This window comes from Cupressus sempervirens, chromosome 9 (genome assembly GCF_028749045.1).
Source record: "Cupressus sempervirens isolate cs-2001-9-10 chromosome 9, ASM2874904v1, whole genome shotgun sequence".
Taxonomy (NCBI): Eukaryota; Viridiplantae; Streptophyta; class Pinopsida; order Cupressales; family Cupressaceae; genus Cupressus; species Cupressus sempervirens.
This window is the reverse complement of record NC_143126.1, coordinates 318,421,638-318,447,278: the sequence shown is the minus strand read 5'-3', so window position 1 is coordinate 318,447,278 and position 25,641 is coordinate 318,421,638. Positions and strand designations below refer to the sequence as shown.

At 36.2% G+C, this 25,641-nt stretch overlaps 1 protein-coding gene across 3 annotated transcripts in view; it reads left to right on the top strand.

Annotated features, from left to right (window-relative positions):
- Window positions 1–25,641, top strand: part of LOC149538656 (synaptotagmin-5-like) — a 318,251-nt gene that overhangs the window by 106,146 nt on the left and 186,464 nt on the right. For all 3 annotated transcript variants that reach the window (XR_016356085.1, XM_089799985.1, XM_089799984.1), the window contains one exon: window positions 20,551–20,601. Coding sequence is in view for 2 of the 3 variants with exons in the window: in XM_089799985.1 (XP_089656111.1) it covers window positions 20,551–20,601 (51 nt within the window). In the remaining variant the exon portion in view is untranslated. The remainder of the gene's footprint in view (window positions 1–20,550; window positions 20,602–25,641) is intronic.

Below are 25,641 nucleotides of genomic sequence, written 5' to 3'. Positions count from 1 at the left end.
GTGTTTTAAAGTTACTTTTCAATTTTTTCACTTAAGTGACTATAGTGTATTATATAGTCTAATTTAAAGTTGAGAATTAGTTTATTGTTTTATTTAAAACATCCAAGTAAAATGTTGTTTTTAAATAAATATTTACACAATATGTAAATGATAGTGTAAATATTCTATTTAACCCATTTAAAGTGATTTTTAACTCAATAATCAATTAGACATGTACTAAATAGGAAGTTTAAGTTGTGCAACTCAATAACATGACTATTTTGAAATATGTTCCATGCAGTTACATCCATAGAGTGCGATTTTCTCTTGCAAACCCAAATGCATGTAAAGTCAAAACATATTTTCAACACATGCAAATGCACTTGAGGCCAAAATCAAAACATCTAAATGCACTCCTAGAGTGCAATTTACTCTTTGTTGGAGAAAGATTCACTTAGGCAAATAAAAAAACAAGCTTTAAAACATGCAAAAGGCTTCCAAGAGTCCGATTTACATGAGAAATGCCTTTTACGTGTAAAACGTCACGTGCAAATGGCCTCCTATAGTGTGATTTGCGATAAAACATCTCATTTCCAAGTCATTTTAAATATGCAATGCCCTTCCTAGAGTGCAATTTGCATAAAAAGTTCCTTTTACATGCTAGGCATTACATGTAATGGCCTCTCGAGAGTGCGATTTGTACTAAAGTCACAAATACATGCCCATTTTAAACATGTGTTTGCACTCTACAGGTCCAATTTTGCCTTTAGGCAAAAAACGTTGGAGTTTGAAGCGAAAATAAAACATGTAAATGTATCCCAAGAGTGCGATTTGCTTCTTGGATGCATGTAAACATCACTCAAAGGGCTTTTTTTTCTCAAAGAACACCAAAACATTACATGTAATGGCAGCCAAAGAGTGTGTTTTTCTCCAAAAATGCACAAACTTTCATTTCCAACCCATGCGTTTGCATTTGGAGGTCATCATTTGGCATTTGAATGCATGCATTTGCATCAAGGATTCACGTTTTGCCTCTTTTTAGCCAAAAATGCCTCATGTATTTGCATTCCTATGATACGTTTTTCTCCAAAAATGCCCAAGAACTTGTATTTTTCAAAAAACGTTTTGCATCTAAAGGAGTTGTGAGATCACATTTTGGCATCTACAAGCAAAAACACCCATGCATTTAACCTCGAAAATCATGATTTGCATCTTTGAATTTGTCAAAGGCTCTTAGTTCTTACATGCATTTGCACTTGGAGAACCCGATTTTGGAGAAGACTTGTTCATCTAAATATCTTTACTCCATTTTTGACTCATTGAGCTCCAAGTAAGTAGAAGGTTTCAACTTTGTTTGTATTTCTTACTTGTTTTGCTACAATATTGCATTCTTTGACTTGTTTTTGTCCATTTGTTCAAATGCAGCCCATATCTTTTGCATTTTGTCATTAAATAAGTTTGAAATCCTCTCATTTGCAAATGAAAAAACTCTTACAAATTCCAAAAAAAGAAAATTGTATGTAAAGGGATATTTCAAAGTTTATGTTTGAGTCAATAGCAAGAGGTATGTTTTTGTTTTGTTCATAGTTTTTCTTGCTTGTTTTGATTTCTTTTTGGAAGAAAGTTGAGGATTCCAACCCAAGAATGTGAGTGCATATACATGCTTTCATCTTCCATGCCAATCCATACTTCATCCATTTCCAAATTCCATTCTCTAACATATGCAATTACATCCTCCGAACTTGATTACATGTTTATCTTAAGTAAAGGTAATTCTTTTTACCACATGTAATTACCTCTAGAATCCAATTTTGGTAAAAGGTCACACTTTTAAATACCAAAGTTCTCATTTTGTAGACATCCATATGCATCCAACTTGCATCCTTGGCCATACAAACGAAAGCCCATCTTTGCCCACATGCAATCCACCCTTTTAAATCCGATTTTGATCCTTTTTGTCTAGATAAATATGCTTTTTGGTTCATTGCCAGCCTTCACATGTGTTCCATGAGTTTCTAATTAATACTCCGAACACCTTGTTCTTCATAGATCTTCCATTGCCAATCAAAGACTAACGTCTACATGGATCCAATCCCCTTAGGTGGTATATTTACTCTTTGGAATTTCCATGTTGCAGTGCAAGATATGTCTGCAACATCAAAATGCAAAGGGAAGATGAAATATCAGTATGATAAGGAGCTAGCTCACAGAACCGCGTCACTCATTTCATCTCCTCTGGATCAAATATTAGATATGGAGATTGGGCATGTAGACATGGCTGATTTCTTGCAGAGGATTGAAGCTCTTGCCAACAAGAATAATTAGCAAACGAAGCATATCAAAAGAAGTAATATTCATCTGGTGTCCACTTTTCCTATTGCTTTCCTGGAACCTGAGTTCATCTTGGGATGTGCTCGACGTTTCAGCCCTCAGTCAAAAACAAGTAAAGGATGCGGTGGTAAGTTCATTATCAGCCTAGATCCAGATGTTATTGAGCATATTTTCAAATTGCCTCAGACTTCATAATGCATGGATTTGTCTAAAGAAATGTCTCTACAACTGTGGAATTAGAGCTAATTGCATTATCAACGGCATACAAATGAAAAGTGGTTGGAGATAAGAGACCCAATTTCTCTAGATAGCTCGGATCAATACAGATATTTGACTTCTCCCTAGAAGTTAATTATTTGATAACTCTCCTTAGCAGAATCTATGGTCTCAAAGAATCTGGTAACTTTGAACCCTGAATGTATAAGTTCATCCTCCAGATCTTTGAGAACAAGGAACCCATCTATTGGAGAGAGCTTATAAAAAAAACATTGTGCAAATAGTTGATTCATGTGGGAACATCAATACCATTCTACATTAATCCGTACTTGGTCTACATTACTGTGGCCATGGGAACGTTCTGAGGACTTTCCACTAAAGGAGATCGGTCTCCAATTCCCATCTGGAACTACTATGACCAGATTACGTTGACACAAGTATCATTAGAAAAGGGTCCAAGATGCGTTCTTTGGACATTTTAGGTGTCTGTTTCACAAAGAGTTAGTAGTCAGAAGAGTATCAAATGAAGACTGGTAAAGGGTAAATCGGTTCAGCTGCATTTTCTTACAATTTCCAACTTTCACCTACCTGGGAGTTGGATATTTTCAAGGAGAACCATACACCTACTGAGATATTCTATTGATAGGATCATTTTGATGGAGTTGGCCAAACAACTCATGGAGGTGCAACTATACCAATATAGTTAGCACATGCCAAGATTTGACATTGCCTCTACCAAACCCCTCTAAATTGTCAATATACTCTCAATTAAGTTTATAAAGAGAAAGCTATGGAAGCAAAACTCCAGCTCATTACTCTGAAGAAATTCAAGGTTAGATTTGACTTTGACTGTTGAGGGATGCATTCCGAGATCAAAAGGGCATTCACTCATGTTCATCGCATGGAGGATGTGTGGATTGACTTATGCATGGAGATAGACATCATGAAAATGGACTACTACAGGCTTACGTGGTTGAGATCCCAGAAGGCTTTGAGATTGAAGATGATGGCATGATTGTGGATCCAAAGTATCACAATACTCAGTTTGACAAGCTTGGCCCTTTCCCTATTTAGTGGAAACAAAAGGAAGGAAAATTTGTCTTTGATGGATTCCAATCTATTTTATTGAATACTAATAGGTGGCTGAAAATTAAAGGCCTAAAGAGGGTACATCCAAAACTCGGGGTAGATTGCATTCACTTCAGGCCAGTTGGAAATAAATCTCAAGTGGAGATTAAAAAGAAGGATGGTTCATCCTCCTTAGGGCTAGCCAAAACTCTCAAGTTTAAGCTCAAAGGAGGAAAGGGATCAAAACCACCTTTAGATTCTTCTCAAGCACCCATGCATCTCAAGAATTGGAGGAAGAATTAGAGGAAGAATCTGAAGAGGAAGAGGAAGAGGAAGAGGAAGAGGGAGAGATAAATGATCATATTTCCCACACGACCAACAAATAACCACGAGCCATCTACTCAGGAGGAACCTTTCTTGGATGCAGTAAACAATGATGTAGATTCATTCTCCACTGTATTCACGCTTACCATTTCTATCTTGGAAGTGAATTATATCGGCACTTCCCATCTCTTCTGCAACTCCTATCCTCACAACAGTGCAATGTGAGAACTCGAGAAATGTATTTGATGTTTTTTGAACTCTCACAAGAGGTAAAGTTTCTCAACTTGATAACTTTGTTGCAGGGTTTGAGATGTTCATGATAGAGTCATCTCAAAGGACACCCATGGTTCCGGCTATGCAAACTAAAGCATGCATGGTGACAACAGAAATACAATCAGGATCAATGTATGTTGTAGCCATTGTTCTGGCTTGAACAGGTGAAGGTTTCAATCTACAAGCATGGTTGGGAAAAATCACCATGAAAAGAAGGAAGGTCATACTACCTTCAGATAATCTCCCTAACCAAGAAGAGTAAATCTAAAGTCTCAAAAGCCAAGGTCCTTTCAAGAATCATTGTTGATTCTGAAAAGGCCAAATATGTCGAGATTGCAAAGCCTTTGACAGACAAACCATCTGAGGAGATTAACCACTTAGATTACAAGTTTACCAAAATTGAACTTGGTAAACAGTCATGGTTGGGGTGTTCATAGGATGTCCAAGATGCACTCTCAAATTTCTCAAAAAGAAATCATGAGCTCTAAGAAAAGAAGAATCAGCTAAAGTAGGAGAATGCTCGTCTTCACGAGATCATCCACCAATAATCCTTCTAGCTCGCTGTCATCACATTTCAGAGAACCCAGGAGAATCAAAGAGCCAAGGCATCAAAGGATTGGTTTGAAGAAGTTATCTCAGAAGGAGTTGAATCGATTAAAGATGAGATCAAAGTCCTTGAACGTATTAGAGGTGTTGAGGAGATACTTCATGACATGATCGCTTCCTTCAACCAAGAAATTGATACCATGAAAGAAGTGTTGGGTATTTGAGATCAAATGGCAAACGTTGATTTGGATGTCTTGATTTAATGCGATGCCATTCCATCCCTTGATATGTTCTAGCGATATTAGGGACTCATGGGTCATAAGTAGCAGATACTAGGAAAGCTTTTGACAAAGTTACAAGGAGCCTTAGAAGGTAGTCAAGTGGTGGAAATGGAGATCACGAGTGATTTGGAGCAGATGATTGCAAGGTCTATACTAAACATGATAACCAGTTCACTGAAGAAGAAATGACCTCAGGGTACACCGATAGAGTCAATGCTGATTTTGATTCTGAAGAATTTGGATCGCATATGATGAACAGGTTCACTACATACGAGTTTGTGATAAAACTTTTGTGGGATTCTCTTGCAGAGAATTACAAAGTTGAAAAGTTAGCACATGCAAATGGCAAATGCAGTCAAAGTTGAAGCCATTTAAAAAATAACGAAGATTCCAAACCTTTCTATGGTTCATGATTGTATTGCCAAATATAAGGTTCTCCTTAACAATCTCAGGAGTTGATCAACTTTCTCCACCTTTTTCTTTTTTGTTTTTAGCATTTCATCTTTGTAGTTAGACAAGATGAATTACATGTGATGTAATTGCATATAATCCAATAATTCTTCTCACGTAGTATTACCAAGTCAAAGTGGTTTAGTTGCTGCCACCTTTTCCTCCTTTTTCTCACTTCTTTCCTATATAAGAAGTGCCCCCTCATTGTAAAATCCATCTTTTATTGTATGCAAGAAAGCTCCGATAAAGTTGTGCATTTATAACTTTGATTGTGTAGTACTGTTTTGAAGAAAAGTGAATACAAAGAAGCAATTGGAGCTGAAATTTTGGTTAAGAGCAATTTTGATAGTACAAATTAGGAGCTTTCACTGTAATTTGCGTTTGTTATCTTTGGTTCATGTTGTTCTATATTTAAGTAATAGAGCATAACTAGTTAAGAAGCAATCAGAGCTGAAACTTTTCCTAGGAGTGATTATGGTGATACATAGAATAAAAGCTTTGACTGTAGCTTGTTTTGTTGTCTCAATTCACAAAAATAGTTAGAATTCCCTACTTCTGGGAAGTCTTTGAGCCCCAATGGTAGTGGTTATTCTTCTAGAATAGATTAAAACAAGAGTTAGGGCCAAACTGGCACGTTTTAATCAACCTTTGTTGGTGTTGATTTATTGGTATGACCATTTCCAACTATTAAATAGAAGTGTCGTTAGAGATTTCATCTTGCCCATTATCCCTCTAGAGGTAAGTAGATTCTTTCCTGAAAGATAAGAGGAAAGAAAATTGGTATCACCCCTTACAAAATCTCTCAACTTCTTGCTTACCTTAAGTTGATCCAAGGAACGGTGAGAAGGGGGAGCCTTCCCTTAAAGGTAGGAGAGACTTTGTCTCATACATTGTGACTGGACTAACTATTTGGCGATTGAATTTGAATAAACTATCAGTTGCAAAATATCCACCGAATACCTTGAAGAAAAAGTCTATTAGCTTAAGGATATCTATGATTTCTTATTTTGAGGAAAGAAAGTACAAAGTTTGATGGAATGAGTTATGGCAGTTGGAAGGAAAAGGTGAAGACTCACGTGATGTGCACGGGTCCGAAATTTTGGTTGGTTACATTGAAGTAGAAGGATGTAATACATGAAGACAAGCTTGATTTGTGCAAATAGGAAGCTAAAGATCTATTCATGCAAAACATGCTTGATAAAGAAGCACTATTCTCAGCTCTTCTAGAATCTGAATATGTAAAGGTAAAAACTTTAAAGCTTGCACATGAAATTTGGATTAGATTATGAAGTATATTTGAAGATGATGAATATGAAAAGAAGTCTAGATTGTAGAGTTGGATCTGTATGTTTCAAAGTGCTGAAATGCAAGAAGATGAAACTATATAGGGATATTTTAGTAGGATATTTGAGATTGTTGCAAGAATTAGAAGTTGTGGTTGAACTAATACAGAAGATGAGATTATGTGGAAGATTCTAAAAACTTTGATAGCTTCTTATCATCAGAAGACACAGATGATCGAAGAAGTTATTTCTTTGCATACCTAACTTTACCAAAGAAACTCTTCTTGGAGAGTTGTAGGCATCTGAATTATGGATGAAATTGAATGAAGGACTACCTACTGTTGAGACTGCTTTCACCATGTACAGAGACAAACCTACATTTACAAGGAGTGTGAGTACAAGTGGAGATTATCCTAGAGAATAGATAGTAAAACAAGAGGAAGGCAAAAAGAGTGATAAAGGATTTGCATTGCTTATGAGGTTCTTTTTTTTTTGTTGGACATGTAAGGAACTTGGTCATTATTCACCTAAATGTCCTAAGAGAGAAAGGAAGATAAAGCCTGGTAAGCCCTACACATCTACAATTCCAAAAGATTGTTTCTTTGTTAATGAAGATGATGTACTTGATTTTAAGATGGTAATTTTCCTAGATGATAGTGATGATGAGGATGATGAGATAGGATTTGTTGCTATTAAGGAAGAAAGTCCTGAAGAAGAAATAAAATATAAAGTTAGAGAACAAAAAACCTTAGTGTCACATGTTGAGAAGAAAAAGTTTGCTTGGATTATAGATAGTGGATTTTCTCATTATATGATTGGAGATATGAACAAATTTGTTGAATTTAATAGTTAATACCTAGAGTTGGAAATAATGCAACATGTCACTTGAAGGAAAATGATCTATTACACTTGATGGGAAGACAAACACTGAGGATGTTTACTTTGTGGACGGTTTGAAACATAATCTTTTAAGTGTTGGACAGCTTGTTGACAAAGGATATTAGTTGCAATTTACAAAGAAGATTCGCATAATCAAAGATAAAGATGGTACCTTGATTGGAATAGGTGGAAGAACTAGAGGTAGTGTTTTTTAGTTGAACCTTACTGAGATGACATGTTTGGTTGCTAAAGTGGATGATAGTTGATTATGGCATAAGAGATTGTCACATTAACTTTGATAACATTGTGAAGATTAGTACAACACCTACAGTAAGAGATTTGCCTAAGATTGTGGAACCTTGTAATATGATTTGCAAAGAATGTATAATGCCAAAGCAAAAGAAAAGTTCATTTCCAAGCAAAATATTTACTACTACAACAAAGTTGGAGATAGTTCACACAAAGTTGAGTGGTCCTACAAGAACAAGAACATTTCATGGTGAAAGGTACTTCATGCTTTTTATTGATGATTTTACTATGATAATGTGGGTGGCATTTTTTAGAGAGAAGTCTGAAGCTTTTGAGAAATTCAAGATATTTAAGAGTAGAGTTGAGAATGAATTTTGTTTGAAGATTAGGTGTTTGAGATCAAATAGAGGTGGAGAATTTATTTCAAATGAATTTAAGATCTTTTGTGAGGATAATGGTATAAAGAGACACCTTTCGGCTCCTAAGACATTGCAACAGAATAGGATAGCAGAAAGAAGGAATAGACCAGTAACTGAAACTAGCAAGACATTTTCAAAAGAAATGAAGAAAGAATTTGAGTTGAGTATGATTGGTGAGATGAAATATTTCTTAGAATTGCAGATTGTTTAGAATAAGGATGGAATTTTGGTATCACAAACTAAGTCTCTTAAGGATTTATCAAAACGATTTGGATTGGAGAATTGTAAACCTGTTGGAACACTTATGGTGATCGGATGTAACTTATCAAGCAGAGATAAATTACCTAGTGCATTAGAAACAAGACACAGATCCATGATTAGAGGATTGCAATATTTAACATGCACTAGACATAATATAGCTAATGCAATTGGAATTGTGGCAAGATTTCATGTAGATCCTAAAGAGACACATCTTGCAATGGTAAAAAGAATTTTCAGATATTTGAAAGGGACTTCAGATTATGGGCTATGGTATGATAGATCACATGATTTCACATTATGTGCATACATTGATGGTGATTGAGAAGTGTAGATGACAGAAAGAGCATTAGTGGTGGAGCATTTTTCTTGGGAGGAAGATTGGTTTCTTGGCTAAGCAAGAAACAAAATTGCATTTCACAAATTACATCAGAGGCAGAATATGTAGCAACAACAAACAATTGTAATCAAATAATTTGGACGAAGAAAATGTTGAAGGATATTAGAATTGAGTTTACTGAGCCTGTTATCATACATTGTGATAACAAAAGTAGAATTAAGCGTGCTGGAGAATCTAGTATTACATTCAAAGACAAAACACATTTCAATTATCACTTTTTGAGAGAAAAGGTAGTAGAGAAAGAGATTAGATTGGAGTATGTTAGCACAAAGGAGAAGTTAGCATACATGTTCACAAAACCTTTGGCTAAGGATACATTTGAGTGCTTGAGAGGTATGCTTGGGGTCTTGCCCCAATCTTCTTCAGAGTAGTTGATGCAAAGACTGCATCAGTCTAGTATAAATTAGAGCACTATTCTTTTATCTAGATTGGATGCTTGATGTTTCTCCTATGGGGGAGTATTTGTGTTTGAGCAGTCATTAAGGACTCTTGGTAATTGTATTTAAATAGTGGCTTTGGACACTTTGTAGAGCTTTTACAGATTGTTTTGGAAATGACTTTGTTGGCACAGTGACACTTTGTCATTGATGTCAAAGGAGAAGAGTAATACATGGAAAACATTGATTATCGATCAATAGAGGAGAGATATACATTGTGATGAGATTAGAACATGAAAAACTCTTTACAACCTGTGTATAAGAGACAAATATGCTTGTACATTCATGGGCAGCATGAATGGGGGATTAAAGGTAGATAAGGAAGATATATATATTTTGGTATTCATGTAATGTTGATGATTTTCATCATATGTTGCCATCAAAGCCAAAGGGGGAGATTGTTAAGCATGAATGCTTGATGTTGTTATATGGGGGAGATTATCAATATTTTAGAGAGATGATTTAATGATTATGTGTTGCATTTACGACGGTGTTTGTCATTGATGTCAACATATCAATTTTTTGGACAATTCAGCTAAAGCTGCAGAGGAAGATTCATTTGGTGAGGTTCATGGTCAAAGAGTTATGTTATGCTCACTTAGAGGAGTATTCCAAAACATGTTCTAATGCTCTGTCTATGTTTGCGGAAAGAGATATGCAGATTTGCGTGAGTTACAAAAGATTTTGTGGAGACTGTTCTCAGAGCGAGTTTCTGGTTAGTGGTTTTTGGCATTTGTGTTGTATCTTTTTGGTGGTGTTGGAGATCATTCAATGGGTTTGGATTATGGTGGAAGACATGTTCAGGAAGCTGTGGCTAACATGGCAAAATTTAATGTTCATTCTGTGATGTGTTGTTAAGTCTGTTCAACGTGTTGTTCCCAAGAGGCCGAGTATTGTTAATATCATTATGGGAAGTGTTACTTATAATATAACATGTAAATGTAATATCTTAATGTGGTCTTACACTATTCATTGTACATTGGGAAAACCTTGAGGCCAACTCAATAGTTGCTTTACAATTTGGTGTAAAGGAAAGTTTGTTTCCTTGGTTGTAATCATCAGTGAGATCACATGTTATGTTATGCGAGCCTTGAATACGAGTTATGCATGATCAAAGCAAAGATTGATGTCGTTGATGTATTGTGAGCCTCAAAGGAACTATATTGGCAAAGGAGTTGTTGTTTAGTTAGTTCAAGAACTTGGATATGTTATCTTGAAGATTGTTTAGTGAAGACAATCTTGAAGCAATTTGGACGGTGGGTTCAATTGTCTTCCTTTCAACTCATAACCAGGTTGACACAACTCTTAACAAGGTTGGAATCATCTGACAAAGATTCATAGTCTCCTACCAGGGACTCATATGTATTGATTGTATTGCATTTGATTCCTAATAGGGTCACACCCTTTCACAAGAAACTATTATATTAATACATCATGTTGTGCGCATTATTCCCACTGGGGTTTTCCCTCTGGTTAAGGGTTTCTCTAGTTAACAAATCTGGTGTTATTGTGCATGGTTATCTTTCTACGGTAGTTGCATTTTTTGATTACATGTTTTAGATTTGATAAAGTTATTGAAAGTTGTTTTAAGCACATAATTGATTGGTGGACTTTCCTTTCTAACAACATCTATGATTAACAAGAGAAATCCATAAAATGATATCATTACTCTAATTGCGCCAATTCTCTAAATCTTGTTAAGGGAATTAACTTAACATTTGTAAGAATTAATATAAGGAAGTCCATTATAAGTAAAGAGTCCTATAATCTTGAGATATTGTAAACTTGGGGGACATTACAGTGATATCTCAGCATAATCTTGCCATCTTGTGAGTAGTGAATAATGTAAACTTATGAGAGAAGAACAAGGAAAGACACCATGAACGAATTAGCAAATGAAATGTGATCCTATATGGAGCAAACTAAGAACACTCTGATTAGTCAACTTGAAAATTCAAATCAAGCGCTTCTCCAAGCATTGCAAAATATGAGAAATTTGATCAATAATTTGAATGGTCATCCTAACCAAGCAAGAGACACTAGCTCCAATCACTCGTATATAATAATGTATCTTCTACAACCAGGATACCTCAAACCCCATACTTAACCAGAGGAGAGATATCAAGAGAAGAACAAGAACAACCAATGACTAGAATGAAATACATTGTAAGAACTTATGCAGCTCTAGAACCTCACATTAGATAAGTAGTATCATTTAGGGAATTTTGCGAAGATAAAAGAAGACAAACACCAAGGAGGCATATAAATGAAGAACAAAAATACAAAGTGAGCAAGGTAGCAATTCCAAATTTTGATGGATTCGGGAAGATTAGAGCCCACACATGGCTGGAAAAATTAAACACATTTTAAAGTCCAAGTCTTATGATAGAAGAAGATGCCCTCGAATTTTCCATACTCCATTTGGAAGGAGCAGTACATGATTGGTGACATGGACGAATCTCATTAGGACATCAAAATATAAAGTCCTATGGAGAATTTTCCCAATGACTTGTGAACAAAATTGATGATAAGGACCCCAAATGGTATTTCCAAGAACTAACTCAACTCAAACAAACTGGAACATTGGAAGAATTTGCCTGTGAATTCTAAGGGTTATCAGTTATCATTCTAGACATTTCCCAAAAAAGACCCACTTATATGTTTATAGGACTTAAAGAATTTTACCAAAGATTTTGTTAAGCCACTGGAGCCATAAAGCTTGGAGGAAAGCATTAGAAAGGCAAAGAGGGTTGAATCAAATTCTTCAAAAGAAAGACCTAATATATCAACAAGGACAAAATACATGCATGAAGATTCAAAGAAGGATGATAGAGGGAATAAATGTAATGTAATGAAAAATAGAGTATAGAACATCAATATTAGGTGAGAGATGAATTAATGAGGAAGATTTTATGTTTTAAATGTAAAGAATCATGGATACATAATCATCAATGCAAAAGAGGATAAATAAAAAAGACGGAAGAGATGGATAACAAAGAAACATCCAACAAGAGATCAAGACATTCTTAGTGAGTGCTACAATCTAGGACATTCTTAGTGAGTGTCAGAGATTCAAGGCGTTCTTAGTGAGTGCCAAAGGCATTCTTAGTGAGTTTCAAAGGGTCAAGGTGTTCTTAGTGAGTGCCAAGGACATTCTTAGTGAATGTCAGAGATTCATGATGTTCATAGTGAGTGCTAAAGACATTTTGACTGAGTGTCAGAGACTTAAGGCATTCTTAGTGAATGGCAAGGACATTCTTAGTGAGTGTTCAGATCAATGACATTCTTAGTGAGGGTTAGAGATTTAGGGCTTGTCCATATCCCCTTGTACCTATATCACTTCATCCTGTCACTTATTAGTCTCTCGCTTCAGACCATTGTTAAAGAGCTTATTGCACTGAGATGATGGATACTTTATTCACAATTCTATATAATCCTTCAGAGATATGTCTTCCCATTTACCCATCACCCAATCTTTCTTGATTTGTTTTAGCGTCTTAGCCAAATTGGGAGTTTGTACCTCCTATCGTCCCGCCCAACGCCTTGTCTCTGCCAAGAGGTTGAGTCTTTCTTTTGTCCATCCACAGAGCTTCTGTTAACTTCTTAACTCTCTTAACATTTCACACAAACCATCACTTGGCAACATGATTTGATCTCAGTATTCAATAGGCTGCAAGATCATTAGATCTAATACCACTATAATGTTCTAACAATGATATTAACCATATTCGATCTCTGTTTGAAGGCGATCTTGGTCCGAGAGCGATCTTGGTCTAGAGGGGATCTCGGTTCGAAGGCAGTCTTAGTCAAAGGCCATCTCGGTCCGAAGGAAATCTTGGTCCAAAGGGGATCTCGGTCTAAAGGCAATCTCGGTCCAAAGCCAATCTCAGTCCGAAGGGGATCTCGGTTTGAAAGCAATCTTAGCACATTTGTTTGACATCTCCAAGTTAATTGTTGTCTTTGAGATGATGCATGCTCACTAAACCCTACACCTCAGGTGTTGTTATCCGGTACCTACCGTACAGTTGATATAGTTGTCGTACGCCTTCAGATCATGATTACCTTCACACAGAGATAGCACTTGGGCCGAGATCACCATCGGAACATTACTGAGATTGCCTTTGGATTGAGATAGCCTTCAACCTAGGATTGCCTTCGACTGAGATTGCCTTTGGTTTGAGATCCTGTTCGGACCGAGACTGCCTTTGAATCAAGATAGCCTTCGTTCGAGATCACCTTTGGACAAAGATTGCCTTCGAACTGAGATTGTCTTCAGACCAAGATTTCCTTTGGATCGACCGAGATCCCCTTTTACTGTGATTGCCTTTGAATCGAGATTGCCTTCTTCAGCCAAGATTGCCTTCGATCGAGATCTCCTTCGGATCAAGATTTCCTTCGGATCGAGATCCCCTTCGGACCGAGATAGTCTTCGTATAGAGATCGCCTACAACCAAAATTGTCTTCGAAACATTATAGTAGTATTAGAGTTGGTGATTCTGCCATCCTGTTGGGAGAATTGAGAGTTTGGACTTGGATCTCACTATGACACCCAATGATGCCATATGGTCTCCAATCGATTGGAAGGTACATGTCTTGGTCGAATACTTCAAGAATACTTTTGCATGCTAATTGTTAGATAGTCAAGTGCAGGATGATCTATGCAAGGTGGTTGGCGACATCATTTACCACAAAGACATAATCTATTTGGTACCTGAGTCCAAGATGAAGGAAAGTATTCTAGAAGAAGATGCTTGCACAAATATCATCAAACCAACACCCGAAGATCAACTGGATGAAAATATGGTTTCTACCAGTGACCCTCCGAATAAGAGCTCTACTGGTAGTTGTTCAACTCCCAAGTGATCCTGACTCGATTGAGGATTGTTTGCAAGAGCAATCTTTACAGTTGTTTGAAATGGAGTTTACCCTTTGGTTGGACATGAGGCATCCACAATTGCCACCTCTTTGTGTGAGGGGCATCCTCATGGAAACTACAAGTTGTACCTGAGCTATGATATCCTTGAAGAAATTTACAAGGATGATGATATGAAAGATTTGGATCTAATCATGGAGGCGTCTTAATGGGACCCTGATGACTTTTGGCATGGCCATGTTTATATTAGAATGACACAGTGAAAGCTTGATGGATATTTACTTTTCTTGCCTACATCCGAGTTCGTATACGTGATCATGATGTGGCATGAAGACTTCAATAGATACAAGTTATTAGTGTTCACGCTTGATTTGGGATCTTGCAGCTGTAGTGGGCAAACAGTTTGATGATGAATTGCTTGATGGCAAGCAATCTTTGGGCGGCGAGGATTTGTAATGTCCCCAATTTTTAATAATTTTTTAAAATTAGGTTAAATTATTAAATGGTCCTAAAAATCAAATAATATCACAAGGACTTATTTAATTAATTGGTTTCATTAATTAGAGGCCCAAATAATAAAATAGTAATTAAAGTTAGTCGGTCGAGGTTTTATTTGTAATCCTTCAGGAAACTTCCTTGAAGCACTTATAAGGTTGTCATTGGCATTGAAGGCATCATGGATTGGATTTGATTTCTCTTTGTGTTTCCTGAGGCTAAAGGCTAAGGAAGTTGTGTGCAATTTCGGAGGTAGAAGACCCTTTCTATTTTGCCTATTGAAGTTGTTATCTATTTGACCTACCAGCTCAAACAGAAAAGCCATACTGCTGAAATGATTTATTATCAAACACTTGGTATTTCATGCCTATAATTTACATTTAATGACAAAAAGCATCACAAAGAGAAAATGTAAAACAAGTATCATAAACTTTTTTTGACAATGTAATTTTATTCATTAAATTTCCATAATGTTCGACACTGGCCATGAAACTGACCAATAAAGAAAAATAAATCAAAACCTGATTTTGCACATAAACACAAATGCAGAAAGAAAGAAAGAACAAAAAAGCAAAGGGATTCATAGGTGCCAGCCATTGCCTAGAATGACTGGCTTGTTGCTGGTTGTCCACACGCTTACTTCCACTATCTTGCCTTCCTATGCTCCTGCCCCAAATCTTGCAAGTGCAAAAAATGAGTTAGATCAAAACGATCTAAGCAATGACCAACAAACCCACCCTCTTGTCCCGCATATGCATTTACATCCAAAATTCTAAGATCCTGATTTATTTTTCTAACATGTTTGTTTCCTATGCAGCATCCAATCTCTTATAAGTACGTAGATATAATGGTAGGCTCCCACAAGGGTTATTGAGCCCGACGTGCTTATAAGAGGTTGGATCATCAGAGCTGATCAAAAGTGCAATAAAAATTGAAAGGGATGTATTCATTTATGAAACCTTTTATTCTTAAAACAAAGAGGGCTATTGTAAGTCTATATTAGTGAGGGAAAAGAGTGTAGTATCTTCTAACTATTTAAGGGACAGATTTACATTAATTTGAAACCTTTCAGTTAGCTACAATATCTCTTTGCCAAACAGTTACAAAGTCCATTCTAAGTAAAATCAGCTTGAAAATGAGATTACATCACAGAGAACTAATGAAAAGCAGTGCGTTCTTTTTAGCTACCAGTATACAAGCATCTCAAGAAAACAAAGGGATCAGATTTGCTAAGATTTCATCTATCATACCCTATGCAAGTGCAGAAAATCCACAGTATAATCCAATGACAGTATGATGATCACATGCTGTGATCAATTCCAACAAAATGCTAACTGAAATGAGATAACCCAAATGTGAAAAATGAATACATTGATTCTTGTAAGTGCCAAAGAGGGGTTGCAACAGTCATGTCATTTAGAACTGCTAGCACGTAATTATGAAACAAGTAATAAGATTGGAGTATTTCAGAATTTGCAGAATCAGACGAAATTTGGATGTCAACGTATTGGAAGTATGTAACTTGTTACAGCAGGTAACAAATGCAAGGAGAGGTCAGCAACAAAAGTATCAAGATTTTTAAATATTGCAAATGAGGCATAAAATCAGCTCCTTCAGCAGAAGAGATACATTAATGATTTCAAATGAACAACAACAATGGAAATCAAACTGAAAATTGAAATCGATGCTCTAATTTGTTTTATTCATAAAGCAATGCTGAATTTCAAGAGAACCTTTGATATATAGACTGAATTCAATGACAAGAAGCTGAATAGTGGCCATTGGAAGTGCAAGAAAACATGACTATGCTTTGCTCAAGCAAATTAACTCAATTGTGTGGAGAAAATGCAAACCCTGCAGCCATGACCATCATATAACGGAGTTTGATCCCAATCTAGGTAAATTCTTGTACTAAGCTCAAAGATGAATTCTACAACTGTATGTCACCTTGTCACAAGCAAAAACAGACAGGAATACTTTCCAAAATATCTTGCACATTAGTACAAAAGATGCAGCTCTCTAATATGAAGGGTTTCAAACTATGGGAGAAGAAGAAAAGTAAAGTGGATATTCAAAGCAGCCTTTCAGATATCACCAGTGAACATAATGAGTTTCTGTTAAATATACAACAAAGTATGGCCACTAGCAGCATAAATTTGAACTCATTACTTTGACTTAGGGTTTAAAAGTAAGAGATGCTCAGTATGGCAAGACCTATTTTGGGGGTTTCAAAAATAAAATCTTTGAGTGAACAGGGTTGTGATAATTTAATCCACGAGAACAATGAAAAGCTACTACAGCGGTCATAAATGTTTTCAGAATGGAAACAAGGAATAATCAACAAGTCATCTTCAAATGGAAGTGAAAGGAAAATTTATAAACACTTTCAAATTTTGCTATACCCCATTTAAGTAAATACAACCCAAAATGGTGTTTTTTGCGAAACCCTTAATAAGTAGAGGAGATTTCATTTTTTACAAAAAGTGCAGAGATCCTAAGACAAAAATACCCAGTTCGGGTTACCATATCAAAAGAGCAAAGAAGAAAGAATGTCTAATTTCTGCCAAGGAATCACAATTTTACCTCTTTGCAAGAAACTTTCAGCAAGATTCCCTTAACACTAGCAAATCTTCTAACGACAGGGAATATGGGCAGAAAAGAAAAAGCTCCAAGTTTGGTGTTTATACCCGAGCAAGGAAATATGCCAGATTTCAGTAAAGACAAAGGGAAAATCACGTGTGCTAGTCAAATTTGTTAGAAATGAGTAGAAGAAACCCATGAAATGTATAAAGAATACAAAAATGCCATAAAATCTAACCTTCACGTGAATATGCAAAGAAATGCTGTAGAAATCAGTAAGGAAAAAGACAGGTCCAGGTCCTTCCAATGGTGGCCAAAGTCATGGCCATTTGATTCTAAAAGACCCAAGTCGAGTTCCTGTTTTCCCACAAAATAACAAATATGAGAGATACGATCAAAAGGCAGGCATTATGTAAATGGAGCAGAAGAAGTGATTGAAATTAATAGAGATCCCCAGTAATGGCGTCTTCAAAAAATGTTTTAGAATCTTAAAAAACAACGTGAGAAATCAGTAGAAAAAATTCAGATATGTCCATCAATGGCGGCCTTAACCCAAAGCGACTCCAGATCAGGCCATAAAATGCAGCAAATGGTGGAGACTGAGCATCCAAACCTTGGAGTCATTTTTTCTTCTATTTTCTAGAAAGTTCGACCATACCAAATGAACAAGTCTAGGGTTGTAATGTGGAGTTATACTTTCATAAATCCCTTTGCATGTAATTTGAAGTCCGATGCATTTTTATGAGAATATATTATTTTGTTTCTAAATGTGTTGTGAGGGATATGGTGAAAGTTTTTGAACTTGAGTGTTATTTTTAACTCTTTCTTTTGCATAAGTATACTTTGTAAAACAAAATATTAAGTGATGCAATTATAAGTCATTTAATATTTTTGTTATACTGGTTGCAAATAAGGAGAAACTTGGTTTTATTCCTTGATACGTTTAGAAGTAACATGTGTCGTGTGTTGACCAAACAATTGAATCAGTTTGGGAACATATGGAGGGAATATAGGGGTTTAAAGGTCAAATTTGACCTTTTCTTGTCAGTTAGGAAGTCTTTATGGTCAGTTTGAGTCTTTTGAGGTCAGTTAATGATGAATCATAGGTCTCATTATGGCTTAGTGGGCTTCAGGGATTGGTTTGACTTTATTTTAGAGGTTTCTAAGTCCTCTTTTGGTGGCTTTTTTTCTGGCATCCGACCCAAGGGGTTGTTTGATGTGTACTTAGTGAGTTTTCACTCAGTATTGTATTTAGTTCTGATTATGATTTGGAGAGACTTAGTGATTATCATCCATCCTTGGTCTTTTTGGCATCATTTTCTATAACTCATTTTCATTGGAAGATTGAATTTAATTTGCAAGTCTTATCTTATTTGTAGAGTTTTCCATCCTACCTGTTATTGCAGTTTAGTGTGTCACGTGATTGATAAGGAAAATATGAAGTGTTGTTAGAACATTTTGTTTTATAGCTTCTATCTCACACTTCCTCATTATTTTGCAAGTGGCTTTCTTCTGCAGATTGTTAGTTGTGTCATACAGATGTTCAAGTACTAATTTGTGGAAGTTATCTTTCCTTGTTAGTGGTTTATATTATTCAGACCAGTTACCAAAATATTTATGCATCGGGGTCCATAATAGGTTGTGATATTCTTTTCTCTTCACACTTGAGATATAAGTATCATTCATAACTGTTCATCTTTGTTAAGGTTGATATCTCTTTAGTTTATGTGAAGTTCAAGCTTTAAGATTTTGACGTGATTTCTAGTTATTAGTATCTCAGTTAAGTTTTTCTCTCTCCCTTTTCTTGGAAGTTCAGTAGTTTAAAGTGTGAGCAAGTTAGGAGCTGACCTTATTTGGAGATACACTCCATCTTTAGGTCACCCACAACTTAGGAGTGGTTCCATTGTTATCTTGAAATGTTAAGTTATTGTTGAATTTGGCAAGGGTGCAATTTCAGGCGATAACAAAAGTTTCAGTGGTTTAGTGTCACCCTATTATGCCATTGGAGGTATCACTTGGATATATCATTGTGTGCTAGAATTGCTAATCGTTGTCATTTGTCGACTACTTTGTAATTGCTCGGATCTTCTCCAAAATATGTAATCAAGTACTATCATTTGGAAATTAATGTATTTGCGTCGCAAAAGTTTGGCGACTATCTCTGGAATCTATTGTGTGCGATTCTTCTAGATTGTGTTTTGGCAAACATCTTTGTTGGCGTATGATTGTTATATTTGGCATCCACTAAATATCTTAAAGCACATCTGTTTGGCATCTCCAACTGAATTGTCGTCATTGGAGATGTTGCATGATCACTATACCCTATACCTCATGTGTTGGCATCCAATGTGAACCGTATGTCAATATCCTTGTCGTATGCCTTCGGACTGAGATAGGCTTCGGCCGAGATCACCTTCGGATCAAGATAGCCTTCAGAATATTACAATTTGCAAGCAAACGTAGCAACATCACCTCCACTTTCTTCACTATCTTAAACAAGAGGGTTTTTTTCCTCAAGTGCAATAGATGAAAAAAAAGGCTTGATCTATGTTAGAAAGTGTTTGGTTTCATAAAAAATAGATGATTTCCTTTGAGAAATTCTCTTCTTTTTTTGTAAAGTCGATTTTGGCTTGTTTTAATTTGAGTTTTCTTCTACCTTCGAAAACTCCCTCCAAAAGTGTTAAAACACTTTAATAATGTATTACAAAAGGCTTTATCATGTCCCATGTAGATGACCAACTTTATAATAAAACTATTTGTGTATCCTTTTATAATGTTTTAAAATATAGTTATTGGAACTAGATTTAAATATTATTATCAAACCATTTCCTTTATTTTATCACCTTGCCCACAAGAAATAAAGATGAAAAATTGGGGATAAATCAGAATTTTTTTAAAACCGTCTTTGAATTACATCAAGGATGCATGTTTTGTTTATGATTTGGCTCAACAATAATATATTGATTACCACTTTGTAGGTTGGCAATGGATAATTTAGTTTGAGTGGGGTGCTCTTCTCTTTGAGGATTTTATCGGAAAATATTGTAGTAAAAATTTCTTAATGGTTTTCTTATATATAATAAGAATTTACATTTCTTAATCTTTTAACTAATTGCAGATTTAAATAAAGCTAGAAAACAGATTTTCTTTTGTTTTGATATTAAATGCTAATATAATGCTTATTCACTAAATTTTATGTGTTGTTCTAGGTTGAATGGTTAAATAAGGAGCTTGCAGAAGTTTGGCCATTTTTTAGCAAGGTAAGATCTTCACATTGTTATTCATTGCAAATTGACTTTTGATGTTTTTAGCGTTTTGCATTATTGTTATTTGACTATTGATGTTACCATGAACTATATCAAGTTTCAAATAATTTGGATGTATTACTAGAGCGGATTTAAAACACACACACACGTATGCATGTATGTATATGTATAGAATAAACATTAGTTACGGGAATCGGACTCGCCAACTCAGACTCAAACTCGGCAACTGGACTCGGCAAGGACTCGAAAAATTGATAAACCCATGAAATTCAAAGATTTTTAAGGATTTTAAGATTGTTTCATGTATCTTTTAGTCAATTAACATCAAATACATAGTAATTGAGATAAATAGAAGCTACTTAATACACATACACAATTTTGCATAGATCACATAAGTATAAAAGTGAATTTCTGAAGGAAAAAAACTGAATAACACAATATAAAGTTATAAACTATAAAGTAATAAACATAGTGTCACTCCGGTGTCAAAGACTCAAATGTCTACAATATTCATGGATTACAAATTCCATGGTATCAAATTCATAAGTTCAAAACATATATCATAATCAAAATAACAACTACAAGACTAAGGCTCATAGTAGTCTATGTCCTCCTACGAGTGCGCCTAAGATAAGTCATGGAAGACTCTAGAGCCATCCTCTCTCCCTGTGTCTGTGGCTGAGCCTGAACCTCATCCTCATCCTCATCCTCATCCTCATCCTCATCCTCACTCACATAATCAAGTGTCGATATTTGCTTACGAATGCGAGGCCCAATGGTCCCACTCGTAGAAGTAGTGGCATCCGTAGGTGGAGTAAGGGATAATGGAGAGCAAAAACTAGAAGATCCCTGTTGGGCTCCGGCTAGTTGTGCCATTTCTTCATGTTGCTTCTTTTTCAATTCTCTTTTCTCCATCTTTTCCTCTAGAAGAGCTTGCATGTCTCGCATAACATCTTGGGGTACATCTTTGCATTTTTTAGCATCATGTCTAGGTATATGTGCTAGGTGATACTTCAATCTATTTATTCCTCCCCCATTATACACTACACTGCAATGCCAACATGTAACAACTCCCTTTTTGTGCCCCTGGATGGCATGTTTCTAAGCCCTATCCCTTGCTATTGCACTTGGGTCTGCATTAGGGTTAAATAGAGGCTTAGTTCCACTTTCCTCACCCTGAGACATAATGTCAAAATTCAATGTGTTTGCTGCTAGCCTACTGCAATATGAATGTAAACAAAATTAGAAGTAAAAAATAGTAGATAGTAGTAAAGAGTAGAGACCAAACAAATTTAAACAAAATGAGAAGTAAAAATACTAAAAAATACGAATGTAAAAGTGTAAAACATAGTACAAAACAAGTTAAACAACACAAAGAAATGCAACTTGTAGCTTACCTCTTCAATTTGCACAAACAATGGAAATGCAAGTTTGTAAAAACCTCTTCCAAATGCTCCCTTAAGCTCCTTTCAATGCTTTAATGCAATCTACAAAGATGCACAAACCATTAACAATCAATACGGGAGAGCCAATCGGTTTGCTGATTTCTCTCTCAAAACCCCAATATTCTTCTTTAACTCTTTCCTCTCTCTTGTGAGCACAAGCAAATGGTGGAATGACCTTTTTAGGTCAATAACATGTTATAAGAACCAAAAAAGTCAACATAAAACAAAGTATTTTTTATTTTTTTACCTTTTTCCTTCTTAGCCGTTGGCGAGAGTCCTGGCATTGGGACTCGGTGAGTCCGTGTGGACTCTGCTAGGACTCGACCAAGTCCGAGTCCAGAGGCAGATTGCCTCGGAAAACAGGACTTTGCCTCGGACTCGCAGAGTCCTGGTTTGACTCGGCGAGTCCCATAACACTAGAATAAACTCATTCTTTATTTAGTTAATGTTGGACCGAAGAAATATAGTGGAGATAATCCTACCATTTTGTAAAATTCGAGAAACCTAGTGTAATTAAAATAGTTTTTTAAAAATCTGATCAAGTAGTAAGTCTAGATTACTGAAATAGTTCTGAGCCAAAATATTTTTTAAATGCTACAATCATGGCTTGAATAAGAATGTTAAATTTTGATTATTCTTAACATGTGTATAGTTTTTTTAAGACAGTTTTGATCAATAAATTTATTTGTGATTATTGTGAAAATCTCTATTTACAATCACATACATTGTTTGAATAACAATATTGGTTGAATACAAGAATAGAGATAGAAGACAAGTAAATAGATAGGTAGAAGTGTTAAATGTATAACTTGGAATTTTCTGTCGATTATTTAATAAAGTATTTTATTCAAAGTTTTGATGAGTACAATTGTATGCCAAATCATCTGAATCATATTGTTCCAATTTTAGGCTCTGCTTGCATTGTGATTGACTTTTGACTTTCTTGGTGGGTGTCTATATCATCATATTAGCTATTTGATGTTTGCCAGTGAGCTCAAGTGGTTTGAGGACTCGTGCATCTTTCCGAAGTGATTTTTGACATCTGGATTTTTTGCACAATGGGTGTATTAATGGCTTATTTTTTATTATTTACAAAGGTTACTAAAAATTAATCAAAATACTTTATTTGCATGTTACTGTTATAGCTCATCAGAAGTGAGATGAAAAGTCTTAAATCTTGGGTGCATGAAAGGACCTTGCATGTCAAAATTTCATTAATTTGAAAAGGCCTTTTTCCTAGCTAAAGGTAGTGCGAATTAATAAATGAATATTAAATGGATTTTTTTGGAAGTTGTGGGAAAAAGTATAAAATGGAGTGGGGGGGGGGCTCATTTGGCATTATGTGGACTCGATTTTTTTTATTCCAAGGTCAGTCATGCCAAAAAACTCACAGAGATTCTGTTTGATTCCGTCCATCAGCCGCAGTGGAAGTCGCATCTTGTAAATCTCCCTACAGTTTCCGCACTTCATCGTGACCCCTTTGGAGAACAATATCATCCGGTCGGGAGGGTTTATTCAGGAGTTGAACTCCATCAGCAGGATTCCACAGTCGACATTCTCCTTTATTCTTGATCATCCATTGCAAGCGGACACGGGCCGAACGGGAATCAGACAAACACGACCCTTTTCCTTCAGACAGCGGTGAACGATATCTCTTGGAGATTCGGAATTCAGGTTTTCTTTAGCTTCAATCATTGTCATAAAATAATTTGTCATTGTATAGTTCAGATTGCGATTAATACAGGCTTAGTTTTTGGATTATAATGAAATTGTAACCATTGGTTACCTACAATTTGATTATCATTGCATCCCTATAATGAAAATTGATTGAAACATTATATAGACTTAGTGATCGCATGTCAACATTTCAGTATTGGGCATTTCTTTCCCTTGTAATTTAAAATAAGGATCATTTCAGTGGTATCAGAGTAGTAGTCCTGCCATCCTGTCGGGTAGGATATTTTATGCAACCCTATTCCAAATATTATATTCGCAGGAGAACAATATTTAAGGATAGAGATATGGGTGAAAGACAATCACAGAGTCCACCGAGATTTCTCAGAGTTGATGATGATGAAACTAGAGAGTTTTACAGAATCATGACTACCGGACAGCAAGAAATAGCTCAATCACTACAAGCTTTGACTACCATAATGGAGAGAGTTGTTCAGCCCAGGATTCAGGAACAAGGTAGAGGTACATCTGATCATGATAATAGAAGTGTGGCAGGCTCACAGGGTGCTCCTAGGCGCAGATCATGGACAGCAAATAGGCCTACTCGTCCCACCTTCCTAAGGAGGAGGCTCAGGAGATAGGAGAAGATGATTTGCCAGATGATTTCTAGGATTATCTCAGGGCTGCTACTGCAAAATGGCAGGCATTACCCCTGCATGTGCATGAACTATTGAACTTTGATCGCTATCTAAAGAAGAGAACATATGAGGAGCAACCGCTAGAATAGGAGGCCTAGAGGAGGTCATGATAGTGAGTTGCAGCGAGCTGTTAGCAAACTCACTTTACCATCTTTCGATGGTAGTGGTCAGATGACAGCGCAAGCTTGGGTTCATAAGTTGGATACATTCTTGGCATTGAGGCCTATGACAGAGATAGATGCCATCAGGTACGCCACCTTGCATCTGGAAGGTGCAGCTCATGATTGGTGGTCACATGGGATGGTTACCTTGCAGCACAATCAGGTAATATCTTACCAGGATTTTGTGGATAGATTGGTTGAGCGTTTTGATAAGAAGGATCCAGAGATTTATTTTCGCGACCTTGCGCAGTTGAGACAGTCTGGCCATTTGGAGGTTTATATTAGTGAATTCCAGAGGTTGTCAGTTATGGTACAGGATGTGTCTAAGATATGGTTGGTTATCCTATTCACAGAAGGATTATCCAAACCCCTCAAGGGGTGGATTAAGGCATTTGACCCACCAACATTGCAGGAGGCTATGAGGAAAGCACGAAGTATGGAGCTTACCGCACCTTCTAGTAGGTTCACCTCTCGGAGTACTACCTCTTTCAGAGACAATAAGAAGTTGGACAAGAATAAAGGGAAGAGCATTGAGACCAAAGGAAAATCTACTGCACCCATAGATACAGAAGCATTAAACGACTTGCGCAGGAAGAAATTATGCTTCTATTGCAAGGGTCCATATGACAGGGATCATGATTGTCCTTTGAGACCTAAAGGAAAAGCCAATAGAGTTATGTGGGCATACTATGAAGGATCAGATTCCGACAGTACAGCAAATGGGGATGATCACAGCGATTCGGAACTTGAAGGAGAAACAGGGAATTCAGAACATAAAGAGGAACCTGAATTGCATTTACAGCAGGGGCGTTTGTCTAGCATTCAGCAGGAGGGATCCTTTAGGTTACGCGGTGTTTTAGCAGGACAGAAGGTGATCACATTGGTTGATACAGGCGCTACGCACAAGTTCATTGATGCACGATTGGTTGAACGCTGCGGTATTAAGACAAAAGAATTTGAAGGTCTCCGAGTACAAGTTGCTGATGGTTACACTCTTAAGTGTAACAGGATGGTTAGAGACATGCCTTTGCGTTTGAACAATTATGAGTTTAAAGC